The sequence below is a fragment of the Notolabrus celidotus genome, chromosome 4 (genome assembly GCF_009762535.1).
Source record: "Notolabrus celidotus isolate fNotCel1 chromosome 4, fNotCel1.pri, whole genome shotgun sequence".
Classification (NCBI taxonomy): Eukaryota; Metazoa; Chordata; class Actinopteri; order Labriformes; family Labridae; genus Notolabrus; species Notolabrus celidotus.
The window spans coordinates 29,397,360-29,418,241 of NC_048275.1; the positions used below are offsets into that span (position 1 = coordinate 29,397,360).

Here is a 20,882-nt window from a genome sequence, read left to right on the forward strand (position 1 = left end):
ACCCTAAATGCACCACAGAACCCCACAGGAAGTCATTCCTGCCTGTGGCCATCAGACTGTACAACTCTTCCCTCTGATGACTGACTATATTCTGTACTCTGTGCAACAACATGCAATACACTGTGCAATAAAATTTAAAATATTCAACGCCGAAATCACTGTAATAACAGAAAAATCTTAGGAACGGAAGGGTCATATAAATATATATATAATATAATTTAAAATGCAGTCTTTCCAAAGAGAATTATTATCTCTGCATCCAATAATTCAACTTGAATTCTAAAAAGAATTAAACCTTTTGTTTTGTTGAGTATTACCAACGCATTTAACTAAGAAGTTGCCAAGATGGAGCACATTTTTTCCGATCATCATTTTAAAAATGAATGGAATGTTTTGAAATTTCATGTACGGTGAGGATATTAGTTAAGACACAAATTCTAATAACTTTTGATAATTTGTATACAATACCTTCATTCCCAGTGCTTTTGTACATAGCATAGAACTGTAACTATTCTGCATTTCTGTATATACTTATTATTAGTCCAATTTATATTATTTCATTCGTATTTATATCTTATTTTTTTCCTTCTTTCTATTAATATTTGGACTTTTTCATACTGTATATAAGAGCATTCAGTAGCAACTGAATTTACCCCCGGGATAAATAAAGTATTTCTGATTCTGATACAAAATAAAGACACTGACTTTCTCTTATTTGTAGTTATCTAAATTCCATTTGTAACAATGTATATATCTAAATTGTATTCTATCTTTATCTATTTTTATTTTTCACTGAATTCATTTTACTAATTGGAACTTTTTCTTGATTTTACTTATGTCTGGGTTGCTGTAACAACTGAATTTGCCCCCCGGGGTATCAATAAAATAATTTCTTATCTTATTTTATCTAACATATGCCCGTAATCCACAGTTCATTTAAATCCTAATAGGCTAAAAACATAGCTAATGTTAGCAAACACTTATATAAAGACATGCCATCTAACCAAAGTGCTTCATTTTTATTGGAACTTAATAAATATATATATTATATAACTACAGACCTGTGTGTCTTGTATTTTAGTCTACCACTCTTGTGCGGCTGACATTTATCTGCTAATGTGAAGTTGTGTGAGTGTCGGGCCTCGGTCACGTGGTCTCTGGGCTCCTGGTGATGGTTGTTCGGATTTCTTCACGCAGACGTTTTCCCGCATGATGCCGTTATTTGTCGTTAGTTAAATTAAGAAAAGGGACAAAAGGTTAGTCCGGGTGTGTTTACCCCTATACAGTCTATGGTTTACCCTCGAGTCTCTCAGAAGTGTGCTGTTGTTAAAATGAGAGTGATGTATCCTCCGTGCAGGCTGCTGGTTGTGTTATAAGAAGTGTTTCCGGGTCAGCGTGAGGTTTGAACTGCTTCTCTGGAAAGTGACCATTGTTGGAATCAGGTCGAGGCTGTTATCAGCTCCACCTGCTGACTTTTCACACTTTTTTACGGGTTTACGGCTTAAAAAAACAGCGCGAGCTTTCTACAGTGTCATGAAAGAGATGTCAAGGTAAGGCATGCATGCGACTAATGTGATATTTCTCATGTTTTTGGAGCGTGCTCAGGTGAGCCCTGAAGAATAGGCTAACAGCTAACGTTAGCCAACTGTCACAACAACCAAACAAGGCCTGCAGCCTCCGCGAGCCCAGAGCTCGATGTTTGTTGTTGCTGGAGACTCTATCGGTACAAACAAGTCAAGGAATCTCAAATGGTGCATATTTGTGTCGTTATTAAGTCCGACATGAGAGAAATTCACCAAAATAAACTCATTAAATTCTTTGAAGCAGCTAGCTTAGCTAAATGAGCTAATAGCGCTTGCAACCTGTTTGTAGCCTCTCTGCTAACGTTAGCTGAAACTACCTCACACTTCTAACAGCTTTCTTTTGTTTCTTACATTTTAATTATGAACAAATCTAAATAAATCTGCATGCTTGTTGTAATAGAGCTGTCTGTTTCGCTTTTTGTTTGCAGAGCATGTAGTTCTATGTTTACACTCGAGTACGCGGTAGTAACAGAATGTGAACTGAAACAAGCAAATACAAAACAGCCAACACGTTCAGACGAATATTAGCAATCTTATTTATAAAGCCCATTTCATTACACGTAAATTCAATGTGCTTTACATGGAGAATTAAAACAAATTTTAAAAAATCCAAATGGAATGAATAAAAACAGAAAAACAATACCCAACATACACTACCAGTCAAAAGTTTAGAAACACCTTCTTCTACAAGGGTTTGTATTTATTGTAATTATTTGAAACACTGTAGATTAATAGAAGACATCACAACTATGAAATAACATATATGGAATTATTTAAATCTCAAAAAAGTGTTAAAAAAACCAGAATGTTTTATATTTTAGATTCTGTAAAGTACCCCCTTTTTTTGCTTCATGACAGCTTTGCACACTCTTGGTATTTTCTCAGTCTGCTTCATGAAGTGGTCTCCTGGAATGAAGACCACTTCTAATTAACATGAGCCTTGTCAAGAGTTCATTTGTTGAATGATTTTCCTTCTTAATGTGTCTGAGACCATCAGTTGTGTTGATCAGAGGTAAAATTAGTACACAATGGATAGCTCTATTTGACTACTATTGTAATCCATATTATGGCATAACCAGATTATTTCAAAGTTGTGTTGTCTTCAATATTAATTTACAATGTCAAAAATAATTAAAATAAATAAAAAAGATTAATGAGAAGGTGTGTCTAAACTTTTGACCTGTAGTGTACATCAGACACGGCAATCAAACAGAGTGTTGCTGCACATGCATCCCGTCACAACAGTCATTATATCATTCATACGCTTGAGAAAATAAACATTTTTCAGTCTTTTTTTAAAAAGTGGAGACAGTAGTGATGGACCTGAGGTCAGCAGGCAGTTTGATCCAAAAAGATGGACCACAGTAACTAAAGGCCCCTTCATCAGACTTTGATTTGACTCTGGATACATTTAAAAGCCTTCCACCCGCTGACCTAAGGAATCCTGGTCGGGTTATACACTGTGAGCAAGTCAGAGATGTACTGTGGAGCTGAACCATTGAGTGCTTTATGGACTAATAATAGGACTAATATTAGCCTAGCTATATATCCGATTTTCCACTTCATTTGTAAAAGAGATTGTAGGAGTCATTGATACAGTTACGGTGCTAATGTAGTCTGCTGTCATTTCCCTGTTTGTTGGCAGCACGATGCCTGGCGGGCAGCAGCAGCCCCAGAAGCACTATGGCATCACCTCCGCCATCAGCCTGGCTCCCCCCCGAGAAATAGACCACCAGTACACCAAGAAGCTCTGTGATGCTATGAAACCGTTTGGGGTGTTTGAAGATGAAGAGGAGCTGAACCACAGGTGAGAAAAAGCATGTTAACATATATTCAGAACAGATATCAGACATATGAACACCTGTAATACAAAGGTGCACTTCCCTGGTGGTCACTTTCATAGCTTATTGAAGTTAGAATCTCAAAGATTGTCCACCACTTCCTAAATCTAAGTTGAACACCATATAATTGTGAGTACAGAGATATCTAGAATGAGAATCACAGAATGTATGCTGAACCTTTATTTCTAGGTATTTCTGGTTTAGATAAATATTGTTGAAAATTTTCAGTCAAAGAATAATCTGTCTTTGGGGCATGCAATATGAATTTTCCAACATTTTCCCTGTATTAGGCAGGTGGAAATGTCATTCAATAGCCATGTGTAGTTATATCATCCCCACTGGAGTGTCTGCGACTTATTGCAAAGGCGCCTTGTGATTAAAACAGTTGTAAATGTCTTCTCAGACTTGCAGTTCTGGGAAAGTTGAATAACTTTGTTAAAGAATGGATTGCAGAGATCAGCGAATTAAAGGTAAGTTCTGCTGTGCTGTTAAAGCTTTGATTTGTTGTGTTTTACAGACTTGTGAATAATGATTATCCAATCAAACATATAGGACTTCATATTAATGTCACTGTGTATGTCTGTGTTCTCAACAGAACCTTCCACCATCAGCCATCAGCTGTGTGGGTGGCAAGATATTTACATTTGGTTCATACAGACTCGGAGTGCACACAAAAGGTATGTTTGCAGGCTATTCATTGATGAAGTAACTTTACGATTTTGATTGGTTGTGTGAAATTATTTAAACTTTAAACTGTGATTGGCTGTTCAAACAGGTGGCAGCTGTGTCACACCCCAGCCTTGTGTTTGAGCAGGCATGTGTCATTGTTTTTGTAAAGCAGAGTTCACTCTAACCGCACTACAGCGCAGGGCCCCTTTGTCATATTTCTCTGCTATAGAAAATGTGTTTGTAAAGAGCAGTTTGGTTTTGAAAGCTGCAAACACACACCCTGTAAGGACCAGAGGTGTGAATGTTCCCTGAATACCTTCCTGCTTTTTTGGAAACTAACAGAGTATGAGCAGAAAGGATAAACAAGAGCAGAATGTGCATTGATGATTTCACTATTTGTTCTGCACCCCAAATTATTTTAAAAGATGGTTGTTGAAAATGTTCAGTATTTATAATATTCCAAGCTGATCAACAAAATGCTAATGGTGCTGGTGGTGATAGGATTATTATAATCATGGATTGATACGTTATGTATTAGCCCTGATTAATGGCTAGTGATCCTTGCACTTCAGGATTAGTTCAATGTAAAAGCTGCTGGAGTATTTTAAATTTCTGTGTGTTGGCACAGTTGTGAGAAAGTGAAAACAACTACTGTTTCAGTTCACTCTGTGTGCTGAGGGAACAGGTATGAATAAGTAAAGTGAGCAGAGACTCTGAGTTAAAAAAATAAATTTTTTCTTCAGTGTCAGCAGAATTTCTCAGGTGTGCCACACCTCTAAAACTGTTTGAGTTTTGAAGACTGCATTAAAAGTTTGGTGTTTGGTTTCTGCTGGAGGTCAAGAGGAAGTCCCAGCAGATCACATCTATTGAACTGATTGTATTATGGTGTGGAATATGACTATAACTTTCAAGATTAAGTACTTAACTTGGTAATTTTTAATATGATGTATCAACAAATACAAAAACAAGATTGTTGACAAAAGGAGGATTGTGCCACCTTTTCAGCCACAGGGATTGTTTGTCTTAAATATAGAACTTCATCTTTCTTCACATCTGTTTGGTTTTACCACTTCGTATACACAGATTCAGGTGAATTACTTCCTGGACTGCACAAGAAAAACAATCCATCAGGTGTTAAATTCTGTGGCAGAGTTGTCACAAATTTTAAAATATCTGAACTTTGCACGGCAGTCTACGGTTACAGTCACTTGTATTGACTGCTCACCTCAACTTGTGTTCCTGACCTTCTTATGTTTGCTGAAGTGGTCCGCCTGTGGTCAGGTTTATTCCAGGTCGAGCCAACAGAACAGCGTCATGGTGTTAAAAATCATCACAATAAAGACAAATAATTCCTTTCCAGTTTTGAGACATCCTTTACTGTGTATGTAAATAATGAACAGCTCTGTAAAGTGTCAAACAGTGAAGTTTTAAAGTTTCATACACATTCTTGAAATAGTTTTGTTTGTCCTCCTCAGAGTTGGTTCACTTGAGGTCATTGGTGTCTGACAGAAACAGCTCTGATATGTTCTTTTCTTATCTATTAAATTTAGACACTACACAACGTGACGCAAGGTCCGGATTTATTAGCAGACAGTCAGAGAAAATGACACAATCAATGTTATTTGTTGATCCAATATAAAGAAACCACTCTGAGCTGTGTACTCGTATAACCCTCTCTTTGCACACAGACCTAAGTCCTCTCTTCCCTCTTTAACCCTCTGCTCCAGGTGCTGATATTGATGCCTTATGTGTGGCTCCCCGACATGTAGAGAGAAGTGACTTTTTTTCGTCTTTCTTTGAGAAGTTGAAACAGCATGAAGAGATCAAAGACCTCCGGGTGAGTCTTTGCTTTCTATCAGTAAAGCTCAGGGTTGTAAGTTCAAGTTAAAACAGTTAGTGAATGTTGGATCAGATCTGTTCACTCAGTCTCGAAGAACATCAGCGAAGGAGTAGGGCTGATTAAATAAACACATCAGTACGTTGCAGTCTTTTCTCTCCCAATGCAACATCAACTCAGACAATCCTGGAATTGGATTGGACACATTTTGGATTGAGATGTAAAATGGGATCCAAAGAAGTCTTTAGAAGTAATGTTGTGCTTTTTGAGGCCCTATTAAAATACAGCAACAATATGATGAACCGATGCAACCATTTTAGCCAATTCCATGCCGAGGTAACACAAACTGTGGGCCAAAAATAAACCTGCAGATCACAAAGAAATACAGCTTCGCAGCTCGGTTATCTGCAAACTGCAGTCAAGCTCTGTGCGTCCACAGAAGATAACAGAGTCTGTGGTGATCTCCATCTGTTAGGACCCAAGTCTTAAGTGTTATTGAGAACGAGGTCTTTAAAAAGAAGCAGATGTGCACATCAGAGCATACTGTGCTTGCTGTACTGTACCTTCTTTTTCTGCGCCAATACAAATAACGCACACATTATTATTTAACAAGTGTTAGATGATACTGTAACGAATGATCTGAGTAGTTCTGTAATCTGTGCATATTACTGAATTGTATTTATTGATCAATATTGAATTAAATTGACATAGAAACAAATCAAAACAGACTTGAATTGTGATGTTCTTGACAATCCCCAGCCCCTCTTAAGAGGTAGAGTGAATGATGATGTCGGGACTGTCTGCAGATAACTGTAGTGTATATTTATCAAGTGGTGAAAAAGTGTGTACTCCCCTTTATCCCATGTTGTAAGATTATATTAAATCTAAACTGAATGATCTGGTGTTTTTTTTTTGTAGCTTTAAACTTAATCTAACGTTGCTGACTCGATACAATAATGCACAATGGTACCAGAAGATAAATGTTACTAATTGCAACCCACGTTTCCTGGATAGGGTTCATATATCTGTGATGCTGACACTCCATTTAGTATGAATCCAATTATCATGTGACCCCAGGTTGTCTTAACTCTGTCACTGATTTCTCTATGTTTCTTTTTTCCAGGCTGTCGAGGATGCTTTTGTACCTGTGATAAAGTTCAAATTTGATGGCATAGAGGTAAGTGTCCGTACATTACACTTCACTTTAAACACATGTTGGATGACAGTAGAGCCATTGTGACTTACTGATTTAGAGGTGATTATGTGGTTTTCTAGTTTCATCAGATACATATAAATGGTGGGTAGAGATGACAAGGTGCATCACCATGATCACCTCCCTCAGTTAAAGTTAAAGCACTTCATTTATTTTTCACTTGCTTTGAACATGAGTTTAATTCTGAGATTCACAGAATACAGCCTGAAAATGTAACATAGAGAATCATAACTAATTTTTCCTTGGAAAAAGGGAAATATAATTTTCTTGCAGTCAGTAGAAGTTTATAATTCAAAGTGTTCCTGCTGTTAAATGTAAAAAAAAAAAGAGCACAAATCAACTTGCCAAGTAACATAATACATACTATGCCCTCTATGATATGAGCTACTGCTCCCATGTAGCTCATATTATAGAGGACATTCACATATTGTGGGAGTGTTTGAATGGGAGATTAACACAAAAGGACAGGCGGTTAAAGAAGATGTCTTATTTCTCACCTGTGTTCTGTCTGTCTTCGTCAGATTGACCTGCTCTTTGCCAGACTGGCCTTACAGTCCATTCCAGACAACCTGGACCTGAGGGGGGACTCTATCCTGAGGAACCTGGACATTCGCTGTATCCGCTCCCTCAACGGTACCCTGCATGGATTCTGATATATTTTACAGAGGGGAAATTTATGGAGTGAAAGAGTAAAATATGCTCAAAGGGGAAATTTATGAGTTTAACTTCTGCTTCCAGTTTATCATTTTGACATGATCCTGTGTATTTCTGTCAAACATTTAAAACATATTTTGAGCCTTCTTCCTGTTGCACTAGAAAGATGCGGGTTCATCGTTTCAATCATGTTATTTAGTTATTTTTATGCTCTATACTGAAGTTTAGAGTGGTGTGACAGCACACTGGAGCAGGTTGCTGGTGTGATCTTGCAGTGAAAGTTTTTTGTTCAAATTATTTGAGAAGAATCGATAGAAAGCACAATAATTAGAATTAAAACATCATTTTCATAACTTACATATCCTGAAGTTTTGATAGATTTAAGGATTAGAAGGTTTTGAAAATGCTATAACAAAATAATCAAACAAATCTATATGGACACAGTTGGTCTATTAAAGATGGAAATATTGAAACACCTGATAATAGGAGATGTTTACTTGTGATGTTAAACAACGGCACTGAGGAGCAAACATAGACATAGATTTTTTGGGGCAGAGAAGCATTTAAAGATACTCCAAAAATGACATCAGGTTATTTGTATTGTTGCATTCACAGGATGAAACCTAAACAGAGTATCTACATTGAACACTTTGTCTGAGTGTATTGCATTTTCTGCTGTTTTGTTTTCAGGTTGTCGAGTGACTGATGAGATTTTGTACCTGGTGCCAAACAAAGAAAACTTCAGACTGACTCTGAGAGCCATCAAACTGTGGGCCAAACGTACGCTGCCTTAAGTGTTTTAGGAACATATATATCTGATTTAATCTGCAAACATGGTCAAAGGTTCCCTCAGTTCAGTGTTTACTGATGTGACTGATGCTCGTGTCTGCAGGTCGAGGGATCTACTCCAACATGCTGGGTTTCCTTGGTGGTGTTTCGTGGGCGATGTTAGTGGCCCGCACCTGTCAGCTCTACCCAAACGCTGTTGCTGCTACGCTGGTCCACAAGTTCTTCCTGGTCTTTTCCAAATGGTCAGAACTAAAACAATGTCATTATATTATGTGGCCTGTTCCACATGATGACAGGGTTTCACCGACAGTTATACGTGATTATTAACTCCTTTTCCTTCTCGTCCTCTCCTTCAAACAGGGAGTGGCCCAATCCGGTGTTATTGAAACAGCCTGAGGACAGTAACCTGAATTTACCCGTGTGGGACCCCAGAGTGAGTGTCAACTATGCCATTATGTTTATAATGATGTGTGCTTTTATGTCTGTACAGACAAACAAATATGTAACTGAACAGGGTTTACATGTTTCGTTCAAGAGTACAGGAACTTAAATCCTCTCTACTAGTAGCACCTCCGTCCTCATGTGACCTCAGTATCGATCAGATCTCTATCCTAAGTTCTTATCTCTGCTGGGCGGAGATTTCCCAGAGCAACCTGAAACCTGAAAGATCTACTACATGGGAAATTTTGAAGTATACATTTTACTCTTCTTTCAGGCTGTGAACTTGACTGTAGCGTTTCTTGTTTGTAAAAATGATGTACAATATTTTACCAAAAAAATGTTGGTCTGAATGTTTAGCACTTATAATTATTTTTCTATTCTCTTCAGCTATAAACACGTTATACATATACAATATGACAATCCACACAGAGCTCTATGAGCCCTGTTTACACCAGAGATGATACAATACATCAACCCAGATGGAAGGATTTTATTATCAACAATTCATTGTCCCTAATGTTAACAATCAATGCATTTTGTCATATTGAGGTCAAACGCTATATGTTTATATTTTTTCATTAAAATTAAAGGAAACATATTTAGGATATTATAGTTATTACTGTAATTTATTTATTCACAGGTTAATGTTTTGGTTGAGCCGATGTATATTCCTTCATCGATTTTAAGCCCCTGAATTTAATTAAATCGATAGTTTGTTGTGGTAGATTTTACATATCATTAGGTATCACATTGTCATTTAAAGAATCACTGAATATTTAATCTCTATAAAAGTTGGTACTAGGGTTGTGCATGTTTAGTCGACTAAATGGTTAAACATTGCCACCCTCACCAGAATATCTAGTCGGTTACACGTTATTAGTATTCTATTAGGCTCAGAATGAGGCTCAGAGTCATATGTTGTGTCTCAGCTGTAGTTCAGCTACCCACCACTAGCCTGCCATAATGTGATCATGCGCCACTATTCAGATGTAAACGGGCACAGATGGCATCTCATCTCGTAGCATGGTGCAGTTTGGTAGTCTTTTGATTTAGAACCTGGAGACGAAGTGGTGTGAAGGCTGTCTCTGGTTAACTCAATCGAAGAATACGTAACAAGAACAGACGAGTGGACGATAACCTGCAGGAGGGACTGAAGGCTGGTGGTGCTAGCTCTGTTAACGTTAGCCACACTTGGCAAACCAATTTGACATTCTTTGCCCACAGAGTCTGTGATCTTGTGTTTAGCCATGTTAAATAAATTCTGCTCAATTTTGACTGCTTTCTGAGTTTTTTTCTTGCCTTTTATATATTTGGCCAGTCGAAATTTAAGTTTCTGTTTAAATGAAATTAGTCACTTCGGAATATCCCTAGTTACTGTTAACGTATGTCAATATGCCTCCTGGAAATCTAAGTACAAGTGTAAACTAATTAAATGACACTGAATATGTTCTGCCTGATCAGACCTCAGAGATGGTCCAGAGCACAAACAGCCTCATAGTTTTGTCGGGGCGTATGTGTGTGCATGTGTTCAACAGTTCCATGTGAAAACGGTGTATGCATCGCTGGGCTTTGAATAAAATTACAATTCAGCTCGGTGAGACGGTGAGTTTACATTACTGTATGAGACGATCCCAGGGATGGACGAGAAGTGACCCTTTATTGGTTTGTCACAGGTTTTAGAAACACAGCAAGGACACGAACACTAATATATCTGAGTTCCTACAGGGAGTGACAAATCACACAACTGAAGAGGAGCATTAAACTATCTGCATGTGTTTAATTCCGGCTGAGTGTAGCATGATTCTATGAAATAAAAGATGTAACTCACATTGTGGTCATGCTCTGCTCCCCGCTTCATCACTGATAGATGACAGGATGCTCAGGACAAAAGCATATCTTGTATAATAATCTTAACCCTGGAGAGAAAACATGCCCACAAGCCTGAATCCTGATAGTGTTTTAGTGTCTATGGAGTTGATTTGCATACACAGGTCTAGAGAGGGGAGTCTGCTGACCTTATCGTGAAACCAGTGTGTGGCTTTTTCCTTAGGTCAACCCCTCTGACAGATACCACCTGATGCCCATCATCACACCTGCCTATCCCCAGCAGAACTCAACCTACAATGTCTCCACGTCAACGCGCACCATCATGAGCGAGGAGTTCAAATACGGTAATACAGTCTTTTATAACTTGCTAATAACTTATATCTCTGGACGCAGGCTTAATGGTCAAGTCGCACTCCCATATAGCATATTCCATGTCATTCCCCCACTCTCTCACCCAGTTTACTGCTCTATCCACTGTCCTCTGTTTTCTAAATAAAGGTGTAGAAGACCCAAAAATATAACTTTTTAAAATTACTTTCTCTGGAGGAAACGTTTTTTTCTGAAGCCAGAAAAGGTTGTTTCGTTGCTCTCTTAAAAGTCACCAGACTATTGACAAAAATACAAATTAGACTTTACAAAAGATGTGAGCTGCTGCCCTGACCTCATCTCTATTCAGTGTTATTTGTGTTTGGTAGGATCCAAACAAAATATTTAGAAGAACAAAACTACCAAACCAGCTCAACTAGCAGTGGACTAGCCGCTCCTGCGCTCTATGAGGTAAGGATAGTGTTTCTGTCAATGGAGTGTGGTGGCTTTGTAGAGACCAATGCAACAGCTTTTTTTTTATGGGGGTAAAATGAAGCATCTTTCTCTTAAACCAAAAGGCCCATCTCTACAGGGATCCTGTCTAACATGTTTCAGACGCTGAAATAAAAACCTGAGCCTATCACTGACAACAATAGAACTCTGAACAGACACACTTTTATCAATCAATAATTATGTTGTAACCATTACAGCCTTTTGACTACTGCAGGCTGAAATCATCTCCTGGAGCAATGGTTCAACTTTTTGTTCTCATTAGTGATTTAGAGTGTAATCTCTTATTGTGGGAATCTCTCTCTCTCTCTCTCTCTCTCTCTCTCTCTCTCTCTCTCTCTCTCTCTCTCTCTCTCTCTCTCTCTCTCTCTCTCTCTCTCTCTCTCTCTCTCTCTCTCTCTCTCTCTCTCTCTCTCTCTCTCTCTCTCTCTCTCTCTCTCTCTCTCTCTCTCTCTCTCTCTCTCTCTCTCTCTCTGTGTGTGTCCTAACAGGCCTCAGCGTCACGGATGAGATTCTTCAGGGAAAAGCAGAATGGCCAAAACTTTTTGAACCTCCAAATTTTTTCCAAAAGTACAAGTAGGTGATTTTAATTTATTTAACAGAAATGCTTTATTTTTCATAGTTTCTTGGGCAGAACTTACTTATTGATCATTTATGTCTGTGTGCATTTTGCTGTAAGATCAGGAATCATAGTGGGTTTGGTGGATCTGTTAGTTCGACTGTGTTGTTCTCGTTGAGCTGAAACTATTAGAGGGTGATGGTGTTTTTGCAGATTGGTGCCCTATTAACCACAGGCTGTAGAGTTAAGTCGACTTGTTTTGTTTTTTAAACTTCCTTCCGTTGCTTTTTGTTTGTGCTGCAGGCATTACATTGTCCTGACTGCCAGCGCATCCACAGAAGAAAACCACTTAGAATGGTGAGTGTTAAAGGACGTCATGTCTTGTGTTTCATTGCAGTGTGACATATATTATTTTTTTGTTCTTGTTTTAATCAGATCCAATTTATAATGTATATTTAAATAAGTATGTGGCAAAACAATATTTTAAGCTGACGGAGTGTAATTAAATTTTAAAAACGCAAGTGTACTGAGTCCTGAGATAAAGTGTGACTGGGTTTCTTCTCCTGTGTTTCAGGATCGGTCTGGTGGAGTCAAAGATCAGAGTTCTGGTGGGAAACCTGGAACGAAACGAGTACATCACTCTGGCTCACGTCAACCCTCAGTCCTTCCCGGGGTCCAAAGAGAATCGAAACGAGTGAGTCCTCTTTATCCTCGCATGCAGATAGCTTAGCGAGAAAACAAATCCATCTCACTGTTTATTAAAAAAAAAATAACTCTGGTCCCTCAGAAAGAGGCATAGAGAAAAGTCTTTAATGTTGGATACCAGACCATTTTCAGACTTTAGGAGTCTACATTCACTATCATTTTAAATTCACTCAATCCATATTTTTAGATGGAAATAAACCTTTAAACAAGGATTTTTAACTGATAGGGATCCTCAGAAGGACAAAAAATGAGAGAACTGTAAACTGGTGATTCAGGATGACACCATTTCAAAATCATTACACGCACTGTTTTCTGAGGAATAAGAATCACAAAGTCCACATTTAATATGGTTAATTTGACAATCATCCAACACTATTTTGATAAGAGATTATTAAAATGAGTCTAAAGTTGTAAATTATGAGGCTGGAAAACCAAATTCCACAGCTTAGAGAGCTTTTAGTGAGCACATTTCCACTTCGCTGACTGACTCCTTCAGAATCAGAAGGTTGTTAAGCACTGCACTAAAATTATCTTTCTTGTTACTGTGGTTTAATCTTTTTCTCTGTAAATTCCTGTGCTCTGATTAAATGATATTATAATTAATCATAAGCTAACTACTGTTTCTATTGTGTCACAGGAACGACTTTGTGTCCATGTGGTTCATTGGGATCATCTTCAAGAAAGTGGAGAATGCAGAGAGCGTCAACATTGACCTGACCTACGACATCCAGTCCTTCACAGACACAGGTCAGTCTGCTCATATCGCCCCCTGCTGGGTAGACAGACAGAGCCCCAGACAAGGCTTCAGTATGGGGCATTTAAGAATAAACTGTACCATACTGCATGAGTAAGAAACTGCTGAAAAGCTACCACAGCTATTAAAAATATGAAAACAGCAAAAGCAGCCACTGTGACTGTGTTACACATAGAAATGTGTTCGATTCTATAAACACTAACTTGGTGTTTGTGTCTCTAAACAGTGTACAGACAAGCTAACAACATCAACATGCTGAAGGATGGGATGAAGATTGAAGCCACACACGTAAAGAAAAAGCAGCTTCATCAGTACCTTCCCCCTGAGCTGGTGCAGAAGAAGAAGAGGGTTAGAGATCTTTCAGTGAAGCCTTCATCACATTCCAGCAGATGGTACTTCTTGTAATAACATCTTGATTTCTTCTCCTCAGAGCATAGCAGAGCTTAACCGCAGCTCTAACGGGGGCAGCTCCAAGCGGATCTCTCTGGATAGCTCCCACCTGGACAGCTCCAGAGACACCGACTCAGGGACTCCCTTCAGCTCCCCGGCTGGCAAACCCCTCAAACCTGCGTCTGACACAGAGGACAGGTACCGCACACCTGCCTGTGTTTCTACTTTTTCATTACGTTTAACTGTTGTCATGTTTTTTGTTTTTCTATAATAAACACCCCGTTTCTCTTTGCTTCATAATTTTACTGTACATTGACCCAATTCAAATCCTCCATCCTCCTCTATCTTTCTCACTGTCAGCCCTCCTAAGCAGCTTTTTGCGGAGGGTTCCCCAGCACCCAGTGCTGCATCCACTGCAGATCCTACTGCAGCACCAACTGCTGCTCGAGCTGATTCGCCAAGTCCAGCCCCAGGTCCAAGCTCTCCACCAGCTGCTGCCCAAGGTCGAGCTGCATCTCCATCTGCAAAGGACCAGGGCATGTCCATCCCTGTCATTGGCTCAAGTAAGTCTTTTCTTCCCCAGTGATTATTCTCCGATAATAAATAAATTATTTCTTTGAACAGACGTGTGTTATCTAGCATCCATCAAACACAAAAACACTAATATATAGCAACCATAATACATGTGGAAAAACTATGTATAACTCTTTCATGTTAATGTCCTGTAGGTGTCCTACGAGGCTTAAAATGTATGTGACAATTACATGTTGTGATAAATGCATGTGAATGTATCATCATTCAGCTGTATGCAGATGATGAAGTGAATTTTACAAACACAGGTAGTGTAGTCAGCTCTTAAACTCTATAAAATACTCTAAATAATATACCAAGAAGATTGTTCAGAATTAACTTTCTAAATCCTGTCACTTTCTAAGTAATAATAGTTTGTACCTAGGAGGGGTAAAATCCCACTTATAAAGTGAGAGTTCATATATCTTTGCTCATGACTCTACATCAAGCATAAAAAGTCAGTGGCAAAAAGGGTTTAACTGGAATGAACATAATTTCTGTAATGTTTAATCCAGTGCTTTCCTCACACATTGAATGTAGATGAACTTACTGCTCATTTACAGTGTAACACTAAATCATTAGAATAGCCAAACAAGGAAGCTGTAAAAGTTGTTGAAAAATGAATCACACATTTAGCCATTTAAAGTTTTTGAAAATAGTGACATATCAAACTTTTCAGAATGTTAGAACTCTAAAATACATCTTATTCATGTTTGGTGATCTACGAACTAGAAGTATGAGCACATGGCCACCACAGGAGGGCACTGTGAGCTGCCTTGTAGTCCACAAAGGGAAGTAAAACTGGATTCACTTCTAGAAAAGGGGGAGTGACAGACTGATTTCACGTTTGAGATCCATTTTAAACTGTGACTGCAGACAACTGATCACTTAACTGTTTAACACCATCATGTTGTATGTGCTTTTACCTTTTATATATTTCTGATTCATTTTTGTCAGCTCTGTCTAGTTTTCCTTGTGTTTACAAGATGTTATCTCATTGTGTCCATGTGAAATATTATTGATATCGAAAAGGGTGAACTAGAAGCTGAGCTGATGGTGCTGTATTTGACGAGACTGTTTACATCGTCTTCTTTTGTGTTTCTCTGTGTAGAGCCTTCAGTGAAAGCAAAGCCCCCATCTCCTCCACCCAGCGTCTCCATCAGCTCCGTGCTGAGCGGAGACGTGAAGCCCAACGCTGCCAGCAGCCCCCGAGAGGAACCCAACGGCCTTGAAGACTCGCTCAACGGAGCCGCTGCCAAAAGACCTCACTCCCCCACGGAGGAGGACCCTGCCAAGAGGCCCAGAGACTCTGAGGTAATTACAAGGAACTTAATGTTTATGTGTATTTAATTGAATGGAATTCAACTGTATGATGACAATGCAATGTATGTGTGTTTTTCAGGTGGCATCCAGTGATGACTGCACATTTAAAGAGCCCTATCCTCCTTCGGACAGCAACACACCCGCAGAAGGAAACAGCACTGTAAGTGTTATTGTCTCTGTTTGTTTCACCCTGCAAACACACACCGAACATTAAGAACAAGTTATGTCTCTTTTTACCATCAGACCCCCCTCTCTGGATCAAAGGCTAAACCCATTCCAACCATCGATACCTCAAGAACACAGGTAACATTCTCAGCTCTGATTCATTTGAGAGCTTGACCCTATGTGTTTTTGATAAATTCAAACAGGATCATGAAAAGACACATATGATAACCGGGGCTCTTCCTCAACCGTTATTCTTACAGCAGAAAGTTAAGACGTCCTTCCTCTACATTATTACACTGTGAGTTCATTGATGACATCGAGTGGCGGCCTTTCATTGACCTCAAGAGATCACTACATAATACTTTTTAAAAACCACAAACAATCACTTACACTTCTTACACAACTCTTTTAGGATGTTAGATTTTTGAGATATGCAAGATTTGAAAAACTCCAAAAAATGACAGCACAAAAGCAAAAAAAACAACACATGTTCTGGAGGAGTTCTTTCTCTTTCATAGTCCATAGAGTAAATGACCAGGTTGTTATTTAGTCTCTGTGTGGGGCTTTGAATTAACTGATTGTGCGTATTTGTGTTTGTGTGTTTCAGAGACTTCCCAGCATGGAGCTGCCTGACGCCTCCTCTCCTCTACCAGCCAGTAACAGCTGTCGGGTGGTGAAAAACTCCATTAAACTGGCTCTGAACCGCCACAAGTAAGTATCTATCCTTACACGCACACACACCATGCAAGCTGTGTGTGTTACTTTTTAATGTTGCAGTTAAAAAAATATTCTTAATATCTAAATTGTCTGCTGTCTGTTTAATGCAGCATCACACCTCCCAAACCACCTGTGTTTGAGGGAACCCTCCCCACAGAAACTCCCCCTGCAGGAGAAGAGAAGGGCATGTCCATTCCTGTCATCGGCTCCAGTGAGTAATTTCTCAGATTTTTATTCAGTTATTTATTTCGAATTTAACCTGGTGCTCATCTGTCACATCAGTTGTTTATGCAAGGTTTAAAAAAGCCTCAACCCTCTTTCTTGAAGACTGAAGATACAGTTATGAAAGATGGACGGATGAAGTCAAATATAAAATCTGAAAGTCTGATGTAAAGCAGACTTAAAATTATCCCAGTCGTACATTCAGCTGTTTTGACTTTCCACTCTTATAAAAAAACATCCGGCGTGTTAGTGTTTCTGTCAGTGGTGTCACATAGACAGACCTACAGTGTCCTCTTACCGTCCTGTCGCAGTATTTGCTGAAAGCTCTGGCTGAACTCATGTCCCTGCACGAAGAGGTAAACAAACTCAATCACAATAGTCCTGGACTGCACAAAGCTCAATATGTAGAGACACGGCAAAAAAAGTGTCAGAAGAGATCCATTTGTCAGAACAATCGCACATGTTGCACAAAACCCCTTACAGAACATGCAGCATCAAAGGGATTTAAGAAAGAAGGGAAGCTGATGTTGTATTCCTTTACTCATTTGAAGTTGAAGCAGGAAATGAGAAGTGTTTTGGTGAACACATCAGTTAATCTACACCGCTGCAGAAATGTCATCAGGCAGGTCCCGTGTGTTTGGAAGGTTCTATCTTCAGTCTGTGATCTTACCATACAGCACAGAGATCGAAGAACTGTTCTTCAGTCTGATAACATTCAAACACAGTCACTTGTGGCCATGGCTGATCACTTCTTTTTTAAATCTTTGAACTTTTTTCCCCCCCCTCTATCTCTTCCTCTTTGTAGAACATGTTACAGCCAAACACACAGCGCCCCCCGTGGGCAGCTCCATCCCCACATTAGTGAGCCGAGGTGCTGATCCCCTAAACGGAGCTGCTTCCAAGAGACCCCATTCTCCCTCCTTGGAGGAGCAGGCCAAGAGGCTGAAGGAGACGGAGAAGGCCAGGATCCATATAGCCTGAATAAAGAACACAGACTGGATTTCTACAGAGAGTGGGCGGGGCTTACAGACTTGTTCTATAAAGAGAGGAGGCAGGGCTTTGCCTCATACTCAGAGGATATGACCTTCCACAGAGACGGGAAGTGTCTCCATGTCTCCTCAGTCGGCTCTGTAGCGCCGTTTGCTCAGTTAGCGCCCAACAGGACCTTTAACAGTGAGGAGAAGCCGTCTCCTCTCGGTGTTTAAACGTACAGACGGAGATGTTTTTCTTTCGGTTTCTTTTTTTCCAGTGAACACGTTTTAAACAGAACATTATCGACGGTTCATGCACACTCTCGTGCTGAACGCTGACTTTGTTTCACCCAAACACAAACCTGTACAGTAAATGTTGATGTACATAACTTTTGTCTTAAAAAAGAAGCAAAAGATCACCGTTGAGTCTTTTGAACATTTATTGTAGTTTTATCTAAAAAGGAAAAAAAAGTTTAAAAAATTGTAATATTTTGTTTTTCTCTATCGCTTGTCCAAAAAAGAACGTCTCATCCTGGATCTTTTTGTAAACACTGTAAAGGTTTGATTCGGTTTCAGGAGGATTAATGACAGAGATCACAAGGACCCACAGAGGACTGCAGAATGAGGAGGAGGAGGAGGAGGAGGAGGAGGAGGAGGAGGAGGAGGAGGAGGAGGAGGAGGAGGAGGAAGAAGATGCCCGAAGACTCTGCACCTGCTCAGGTGAATCAGCTACAACAGGACACATGATGGAGATTGTGTGAAGCCCTTCAGTTACTGTTTAGTTAATACAGAACATCAAAATCATATCAGAACAATAACCCTGTTCACGTTCAGTGTCTTACCTGCTGTTGGATTGTCAGTTAAGTCTAATGGTTTCTGCTTCTTGTTCAGGTGTGTTTATACCTGCAGGTGAGACATTCAGAGCAGGTGACCTGAGAGTCTAATCCCCCTACCCCACCCCCCTAGTTCACAACAAAGCCCGTCTTGATGCAGCAGGTTCTCAATGTTGTGATACTCTGAGAACAAATGGTTGAAAGCTTTTTGATGTTGTGTGTGCATAAAAGCTGCAACATTTATTGATTGAAAACAAAGTTTATCACCAAATATTTTTTTATAATTCCTTCATTTAAAAGCAACAGTCCAACATTTTTTGAATTAGTTTCTTAAATCTGAAGATTTTCTGCTGGAGCATTTCACACAAACCTGTGACATGTTACAGATGGAACGACTCATCAGTGAAAAAAGCCGATTTAATGTGACAAAAACGATCAGTTGCAGCCCTTGTGTGTGTGCATTGTTAACTGTGTGTGAATGGTCCTCAGTGCGTGCAAGGCTGGCTGTGTTTATGTGAACAGACTGAATTCCCTGTGTTTTGGGTGTTGACCCCCTGCGCCTCCTGTGGAGGTTCTTAAACAGCGTCTTTGAGGGGTCAAAGGTTTGTGTGAGGGTGTTGATTACTGATGTTAAGTGATGCTGATGCTCTGTCCTCCTCTTCCTCCTCTTCATTAGTGCAGGTTTAGAGACTAAATGTACAGAGAAGAGTTTTTTCAGAGACATATTCTTCTTCATTACTGGGGTTTTCTTATCACTTTATTTATATTTGCATATTTGTACCATGTGATCTTTTTTTTAATAGCATCATAGCAGGTAGGTCTCTTTGAATGAACTCTTCATCACTCTGTTTCTGACAGCTCATTTAAACAGACGGGCCATCTAGATGTTTGTTTCTAAACTGTATTCAAAGGGTATTTTTCTATGTGTTTATCACTTCCTTTAAATGAGTCTGTACACCATTAAACCCCAAAAACTATCTGCTGCTGTCTGTCTGTTTTATTTCAGGTACATTTTTGTGTTTTTTACTGATGTGCAGAAAGGGAGGGGAGGGGAGGGGGGTGTTTTCCTTAAATTCTTTACAACCATATGAGTGAATTTTGTTTTGATTTGTGGTCATGTTATATCATTTTAATACTTTTTGTCAACAATAGCTGATGCCAACATGAAGACTATAAAAGAAGTAAGGGATAACAAAGTGAATAGGTTGTTAAAGGACGGGCAGCATCTTGTTGCAAAGCCTGCTCACTATTCATTATCCTGCTTGTTGCGTACCTACCAACCAAATAACTTCATAAGTTAACACAAAATAATGTATACATTTACATTTTGTAATGTTGATTTGTTTTATACAGCAAAATAAAACTAGACATGCACACTTCATGGTTGGTGGCACTTCCATGGTGCTAAAACTCAACAGCCTACTTGTGCACCCAATTATAATGTGAACATTTTTATTCACAGTAAAGTAATGCTTTCTGTGGCATTTTGAACTGATGCACAAAGTGACTGGATTCCGTTTCTTGTCTTTTAATGTCCTACGCAATTTCCGCGCCGTTTTCTTCACCCTTCTCCTAACTGGGGATTGATCAGCCATTTATTAAAAATCTGAAGTTTTGTGCTCTAAATAAATTAAGTGCTGTTGAAAATATCCTCCATATTGTTTTCCAATGTAGAATGTTACGGAGTCTTACTGTTTTTGCCACAGTGTCAACAGGCAGAGGTGAAACAGGTTCCTCAGATTGAGTTGACTGTGCTATCCGTGGGATCACTTTGCTGTTAACTGATAACACTCAGCTGCCATGCATCAAGGGCACCACCAGGGATTTGGGGGCCCATGAAATATCCCTCTTTGTGACCACCACTGCAGTAACGCCAATGTTTAGGTAGTTTTCAGGGCCCCTGTCATGGGCCTGTAGAATTGGCCTGGCTTTTCACCCCTGTATGTATCCGGCACGTTTCATATAAAACAGACATCAGATCATGAGATAGCTACTGGCCACAG

General features: G+C 39.3%; 1 protein-coding gene across 4 annotated transcripts; it reads left to right on the forward strand.

Annotated features, from left to right (window-relative positions):
* Window positions 1-1,132: 1,132 nt before the first annotated feature.
* On the forward strand, window positions 1,133-19,856 carry papolg (poly(A) polymerase gamma). 4 transcript variants are annotated; one of them, XM_034681341.1, is made up of 25 exons: window positions 1,133-1,256; window positions 1,358-1,550; window positions 3,229-3,390; window positions 3,828-3,894; window positions 4,020-4,101; window positions 5,821-5,930; window positions 7,054-7,107; window positions 7,665-7,776; window positions 8,488-8,577; window positions 8,690-8,828; window positions 8,947-9,019; window positions 11,078-11,198; window positions 12,162-12,246; window positions 12,533-12,586; window positions 12,804-12,923; window positions 13,572-13,681; window positions 13,915-14,036; window positions 14,119-14,276; window positions 14,439-14,641; window positions 15,760-15,962; window positions 16,051-16,131; window positions 16,215-16,274; window positions 16,744-16,847; window positions 16,964-17,064; window positions 18,623-19,856. In XM_034681341.1, the coding sequence occupies exons 2-25, from the start codon at window positions 1,534-1,536 to the stop codon at window positions 18,805-18,807; spliced, it is 2,613 nt and encodes an 870-aa protein (XP_034537232.1). In that variant the 5' UTR covers window positions 1,133-1,256; window positions 1,358-1,533; the 3' UTR covers window positions 18,808-19,856. The 4 variants fall into 4 exon arrangements, with proteins under 4 accessions (XP_034537232.1, XP_034537234.1, XP_034537235.1 ...); XM_034681343.1 differs by lacking the exon at window positions 1,358-1,550; XM_034681344.1 differs by lacking the exon at window positions 1,358-1,550 and having other exon boundaries at window positions 1,135-1,256; window positions 17,881-19,856.
* Window positions 19,857-20,882: the final 1,026 nt, after the last annotated feature.

Coding starts and splice junctions, on each gene's coding strand:
- papolg (XM_034681341.1), top strand. Junction 11,199..12,161: donor GAGCGAGGAGTTCAAATACG/GTAATACAGTCT, acceptor GTGTCCTAACAG/GCCTCAGCGTCACGGATGAG. Junction 14,642..15,759: donor CATCCCTGTCATTGGCTCAA/GTAAGTCTTTTC, acceptor TTCTCTGTGTAG/AGCCTTCAGTGAAAGCAAAG.